General features: G+C 42.9%; 1 protein-coding gene across 1 annotated transcript; it reads right to left on the bottom strand.

Annotated features, from left to right (window-relative positions):
* Positions 1-1,739: 1,739 nt before the first annotated feature.
* Positions 1,740-6,584, bottom strand: LOC136504899 (E3 ubiquitin-protein ligase UPL1-like). Its single transcript, XM_066499941.1, has 5 exons — positions 6,397-6,584; positions 6,064-6,217; positions 2,808-2,903; positions 2,519-2,722; positions 1,740-2,407 (listed from the first exon to the last, which is right to left on the bottom strand). Exons 2-5 carry the CDS (start codon positions 6,184-6,186, stop codon positions 1,745-1,747), a joined length of 1,086 nt encoding a protein of 361 aa, XP_066356038.1. The 5' UTR covers positions 6,187-6,217; positions 6,397-6,584; the 3' UTR covers positions 1,740-1,744.
* Between the last annotated feature and the right edge of the window lie 218 nt (positions 6,585-6,802).

Genomic DNA, 6,802 nt, shown 5'->3' on the forward strand with positions numbered 1-6,802 from the left:
AATCTGATTGCTTACCACCTGCTTGAAAGTAGCATAGGTGCTTACATAGAATGGTTAGTTAATGAACCAATACGGCATTTAATAAAAATCGAATGTAAGGACGCACTTTTAGTAATGCTTCCTGTAAATGCAATAAACCCATAAGCCAGATAGCCTTGCATATCCTTGGAGTCTTTTGTTTCCTTCTATCGGGTAAGTCTTGCTGAGTACAAATGAGTACTCAGGGTTTTATTCCCTCTATTGCAGGTGACAGGTGGAGTCTAAAGCTGACCGTTGTGTGTGGATTTCCTCCTAGTGGGCTCAATGAGGATTCCTTTACGCTATGATCATAGTTGTTATTTATAACTCTCACTAAATGTTTTTATAAATGAAAGTTTTATAATCTGTTGTCATAGTTTACATATCAATACTTCCTCATGTCATGTTTAGATAATTATTTTCGCTGTAATTCTGATCACATGTTTATATTCCGCTATTAAATTAAATTGTTCATAACTCTGATAATATGTTTACATTTCGCTGTTATAATAATAAATATTGTACCTTGATGTTGTATTAAAAGTGATATAAGCTTTATTCTCTCATTTATGATCCTGATGGCAAAAATGTGGATTTTCGGGTTCTCCCCTAGGGTGTGCCCGATGGAACTGAGTAATTTGGTGTTCTCCCCTGAGTGCTTAGTGTCTAATGGAAGACAAGCACTCCTAGAAGGCATTAGATTAGGCGGTTCTACCACAGGTGTGATCCGAGACTCCGATACGGCAATGGGTTAGTGACCTGGGATGTGTGAAGGAGGCGGTCGTGGCTTGGCCATGATCTGAAAGCTCTAGTTTGGTTTTTGTGAATTGATGAAACCCTAGGTAATAACCTATGTGCTCTAAGTGAATATGAGATATGTTAAGTACATTCCAAATGATAAAGATCATGATGATGGTGTGACCATGGTGGTGATCAAGTGCTTGACTTGGAAAAGAAGAAAGAGAACAACAAAAAGCTAAGGCAAAGGTGTGTCGGCACGAAATTTCATCCCATGCTGAGGGCACACGAGCAAGCCCGAAGGGTCCGCTCGATGGAGCTAGAGATCTGCCTAGTTTCAGCGCAGGGATGGTCGATCCTGCGCACTCCTCCTGATAGTCCCGAATGTACGGCTCTGAGAGCTGATATGGAGAGAGAACTAATCAGTAATTTAAGGCGGAACATATTGGTGTTGCCAGACAGTCCCGAATGTATGGCTCTGAGAGCTGATATGGAAGAAAATTGACTAAATAGTCAATTCCATCATACTCATAAAGATAAATTAATTAAAGCTCATGGAAGGTAAATTGGTTATCACTCAGGATAGATCTCATTATTTAGACTAACATTAGTCAATGACAAGAGGATGTCAACAATGATTAATTTATGCTAATCTAATGACTACAAGTAACCGAATCCCTTTTGTATAAATGAAACTACTCATCATTATTTAACCATTTAAAAAGATAAATCAAATGAACATATTAGATCTCATCTATCGCTATGACCAGTGGGGCATGATGCAGAATCATGCAGACCGTAGAAACAACAATAGATTCGATGACCCTAACTTATTACTTATATCAGTGGGGCATAAGGTAGAATCATGCAGGCCGTAATACAATAATAAGATCATGGGGCTAACACATCTTTCAAGCTATCTCTACTTCAACGGTCTCGTGACATGAACTGTTCGTGAAAGCACTCGATATCGGCAAAAATCATTGATTCAGGCATAGCGCACAGTTAACTCGTTTATGTATTCTGGTTCATTTGTAAAGAAGTATGTGAGTTCATCGTGAGCATCACTGGATTGCACAAGAACAATGAACGAAAGAAGACTTATGCGGCTATAGATCCTACAAGTCCGTGCGGAGTTGAAGGCACGGGCATATCTTATCCTTGTAAGCAATGCAAACCTGTGCTCTGGGGGCACATTGAACTTGTCCACACACTGCTTCAGTATGCTCAAGTCATCCTCCTTCTGAAGATGCATGTCTGGAATATGTATCACACACAAATTAGATGACTTGCCCTTGTCATTAGTTTGGTCAGGATACTGTGCAGGACCCAAATTATACTCAAAATGAAGAGTTGAACCAAGACGATGCTGTGTGCCACCATATTTGTTCTCCAAGTCTACTGGGAACAAGGAAAGGCCCCCCTGCTGGTTTCCTTCATTTGCCACAACACAAGAATATATGCCTAGACCTTCCTCCTTGCTGCCCCATCCTTGGGCCAATGATAGAAGATGGGTGTTTATAGATCCGCAGCTAATTAGCTTTCCATTCATATGCAACTTTGAAGGATTTATTTTGACCAAGGCAACAAGAGTTTCCAAAGCTGCTACAACTATCTCAGGGTCTGACGATGCCAGGAGAAGCTTAAGATGCTGACAAAGAAACGGAAAAGAATTAACACAAACTGAACAAAAAAGCATGGATGGTTATATTACACATATTATAAAGAACAGAAACAGGTAACAGCAAAAACAAAAGCTCACCTCAAGACCAGTAAAATAACTTCTGTTCTGGCAGTTCTCCAAAACAATCTGCATAACTCTTAAAATTTTCAAGATGGCATTCTTTGGCATAGGGTCAGCCTCAGTCATATCATCAGATAAAAGAAGATCCTTCCGAGAAGAAATGTATGTCTTGAAATATGTGTCAAAATGAATAAATAAAGGCTTCCAATGGTGGAAATTTCCCTGTTTCCAAGTACGTAAAGTAAGCTACAAACACGAAGGAAGCAAGTGAAAAACATAAGATGGGTTGTCCTTTTGAAAAGTTCACCTTATTGAACTCCCAACGGAAGCCTGATAGTGGTATGGCAATGTCATGTAGTGGAATATTGATGACTCGATCAATAAATGCTTTGACGTTTGCAGGCTACAATGCAAACACATGCAGGATAATTCATCATCAAAGTGTTGTTTTCACAGGTGCACCAAGGATAACGAATGTGGAACCAAAAGAGGAACGCTCCCCAAATAATTGGTAAAAGTAAGTAGAATTTTGCAGTAAAAAGCAAGTTCCGTCAACAACAGTTACAAATCAGGTTTAGTACCAACTATAATATGCTATCCACGTCTCACAACTATGCACGGTCATGTTTCAGAATAGGTATCCAAATCACATGCATAAACCACATTGTCCACAAATCACCTTGAAGAACATGTGGCAACAAACTGATCATTGTCACCAGGAAACCAGAAGTAGATGTGACAGTGTTATAAAGCCACCAAACTGGGAGTAAAAATATCAAATCGTGATATGTTTTACAATTGTTCCACAAATTTATCAGAACTACTGGCATCAACCAAGTTCATACAGACCCCAACCATAATATTGCACTGTACGGCATCTGCTATGACTCAAAATTATTAAGGGCGTACCCAGTGCAGAGAGCTCCCGCTCTGTGCGGGGTCTGGGAAAGGGTGTTAGTAGCAAGTCTTACCCTCGCCGGTGCAATGCGAGGAGACCGCGACTCGAACCCGGGACCTCCCAGTCACAGGCGGTAAGACTCTACTCTGATAAATAATTGACTAAGACCAATAAAGAATGCTAAATGCCCAAAGAAGAACAGACCCATAACACAAAGTGAGAAAGGAAACTAAAACTCATTAAACCTAGAAAAGCAGCAACTGAAGGACATAGGCAGATAGAGAGCCAACTAAATCAGAAAGTAAAACCTATGACTGACACTATAGCATCATTACAACAGAACACCCTTGAGGACAAACGACTTCACAAAAGAACTAAGGCCACGTTTGGAGCCACTTCTTAGGGGATTCTGGTTGAAAAAAGCGAACTAACTCCCCCAAACAACATGCTTCTGAACATGCTTCTTCCGCCCGCAATTCTTCCCCCAACACCTTTTGCACACGAGCGGAAGCCGCTGGCTGCGAGTGCTGGGGAAAATCCCACCGATTGTGAAGTTTCATGTTCCAATATTGCGCATGAACTTGGTAGGATTTCCATCATTGCAATCACATAAAAGGCTTACCACACCTTTCCCCTACCATTCACTCCAATTGCTCACACTAGGCCACTCGCAGGGGTGCCGCATCTCCCTGGCGACTCCATTAGTGTTCGCACCGCCAAGTTGCCCCACATCGCCAGCCACAGCTTGACCTAAGCTGTTGCACCCAGCTTCAGATTCGCCATCCCACCGGCTAAGGAAATGCCAGCACCACTTCCATCGGCATCTGACCCCTCACTGGTGACCGGTGGCTGCCTATCGTGAACCTCCAGATCCAGCGACTCCGTCCAGCCCTCAACAAGTGAGATCGGCCAGCGACGCCCACAACCGTGACTTTGCCGCACCCCGTTCAGCTTTCAAGGTATATGTTCTTGCTTTTTTCACGTCTCCATTGAACATCCTCTCACATAGGTGTTGTTCTCCTTTGAAAAAAGAGCTGGCAGTGTTCCAAAAGGCGGCAGACGGCACGGTCAGTTGCGAGTCGTGACTTGTGCGGCCAAGCTGGGAGCAGCGTGAATTGATAAGGTGGGAGGGGAGGTTAGGGATAAGGTTTGCTCTTCAAACTTGGGCCTGGGCCTGTTTTCATGGGCCTTTCTATATAACCCTTGGCCCACTGGTCTCCTGTTTCTTCTTTTATTTTAGATTAGACTTTTAGAGGTAAATATGCATGGGTATAAAATGCCTTGTAAACACCTAGGCGCACCTAGGATCGTCTAAGCTCTAGGAGAGGGTCACCGCCTAGAGATCGCCTAGCGCCTTTTGTAACCTTGGATGCCGGTGATGCTTGATGAACCATTAATGATTGGATCTGTGCGTTATTGGATTTGTGGTTTGGAAATAAGCTTACGCACTGATGTATTCATATGCATATATTTCTCCTCCCTGTCCTACTGTGTGCTACTAATATCAGAAAGACATAAAATGATTTGTTGCAGTATAAAATTGCAGATGGAAAACAGCAAAGCAGCAAAGCAATGTGGGATGCAGGCCAAGACAATATTTTCATAGATATTTGCCTAGAAGAAGTAGTTGCACGTAATATTGGATTTGGGAGATGTCTGAATACAGTTGGGTTCTCTAACCTGGAGGCCAAATTCAATGCACGCAAAACAAGAACTATTGTCGCCTGCATTTAAAAACTAAATGGAACTCCTTGGGATACAACTATGGAAATGGAAGAGAATGAATTTGAATGTCTTTGGCCTCAAGAGAGATCCTACAAGTGGTAGTACTTGTTGGGGATGATTGGTGAGATGAGTAAGAAACAGTATGATCTATTCCAGTTCTAACATCTTGCATAAATATATGAAGCTATTGACATGTGAATTTGTTGTGTTTTTTAGGTGCCACCAACTTGTTTTAAGTATTGACACACACAGCTTGAGAATGAAAAAAAAAAAGCTACAATTGTTATTTGATGGCTTAATTCGATTTTTTTATCCCTTCAAATCTGATTTTTTCTTGTGAACTTGTTGATATCAGATTTGGTATGTAATAATATCACGTGAGTGGCAATTCAAATTAATTCATGTTGTATTGGTATGCAAAATTATACTGTTTTCACTTTAAAGTAAAAAAAAACTTATAGGATTATTGGTCCAAATGTAAAAAAAAAGGGCAATAAATGGTTTAGCCGCTTATTTATCAACCAAACAAGTCATCATCAGCACTAAGGGCATTCATGTCATTACAGACTCATGACAGACAATTTCTTCAGGATAATCAGTGTTGTCAAAAACATAGATTCAAGCTGATTCTCTAGACAGCCAGAAAAGCTCTACAAGAAAAGGTTGTTCCAAACAGGGCCTAAAGCAATAGAGATTCTACCATCACCACCTAGTCACAAACATGGCACCTCTTCAAACAGCACTAACTACCAACCCTAAGAGAGATCACAAGCGAGCCCACAACAGATAAACTAAACCCTAACCTGAGATACCAATAGACGATTAGTTTTATCTAAAACCACGAAAGGCAAGTCGCCCGTTACAATCAAAACACTAGAACGAAGGACGGCAAGCAAAGCAGCCCGGATGCGGAGAACGGGGAAGAGAACAGGGGACTCACCGGCTCAGACTCGACCTTGATCGCAGGTGAGACGGCGCGGCTCCCGGCAAGGATCTGCTGCAGGCGCAGCGGGAAGTTGGCTCTATGAGCGGCCATCGCCGCCGCCGCCGCCGCCGCCGCCATCTCCGATCGGAACCCCTTACCTGCTCGTCACCTGCAAAGAAAAACAAAAAAAAAACAACCACCAAAATCCATCAGCGAAAATAGGATAAGAATCCCCAATAAAAATCCCGCGAAAACCCTAGACCGCCAGGTCCGATCGCCGACCGCCAGGGTCGGGGAGCGCTGGCGGCGTGGCGGCCGGCGGGGTGGGGAAGCTGTGCGCGCGCGTACCTCTAGGGTTTTGGGCTGGCGGGGCACACACATCGGCCGCGGAGGAGGCCGGCGGAGGAGCGAAGGGGTGGGGATTCAAAGGCGGCGACGTGAAGGAGAGAGGGAGAGAGGGTTGTGATTGTTGTTTGGGGGTGAAGATGAAGAGGAAACTTAGAGAGTTGGGTCGCTTCGCTTTTTTTTTCTGAGGAAGGGAAAGGAAAGGATGCGCACTTGACGCAGTAGGTCACGGGCACGGCGCGTGACGGACGAGGAACTACGAGTTCTGTTTGGCTGCGGCTGACCGAGGAAACACAGGTTTGGTGTACACGTATCTGTGTCTACTATCTTTTTCTTAAAAAAAAGTCGAGAACATATTCATAATATAAACTAATATGGTATGGTATTTTTATTTACGTGTGGCAATTCA

The sequence above is a fragment of the Miscanthus floridulus genome, chromosome 14 (assembly GCF_019320115.1).
Source record: "Miscanthus floridulus cultivar M001 chromosome 14, ASM1932011v1, whole genome shotgun sequence".
Classification (NCBI taxonomy): domain Eukaryota; kingdom Viridiplantae; phylum Streptophyta; class Magnoliopsida; order Poales; family Poaceae; genus Miscanthus; species Miscanthus floridulus.

What these genes read in the sequence shown, in the direction of transcription:
- LOC136504899 (XM_066499941.1), bottom strand. Translation starts at nt 6,186, where the DNA reads ATGGCGGCGGCGGCGGCGGCGGCGGCGATGGCCGCTCATAGAGCCAAC. An exon ending in TCAAGGTCGAGTCTGAGCCG is followed by an intron (nt 2,904 to 6,063) that starts GTGAGTCCCCTG and finishes TTTGCATTGTAG; the next exon opens with CCTGCAAACGTCAAAGCATT. An exon ending in TCCGTTGGGAGTTCAATAAG is followed by an intron (nt 2,723 to 2,807) that starts GTGAACTTTTCA and finishes ACTTGGAAACAG; the next exon opens with GGAAATTTCCACCATTGGAA.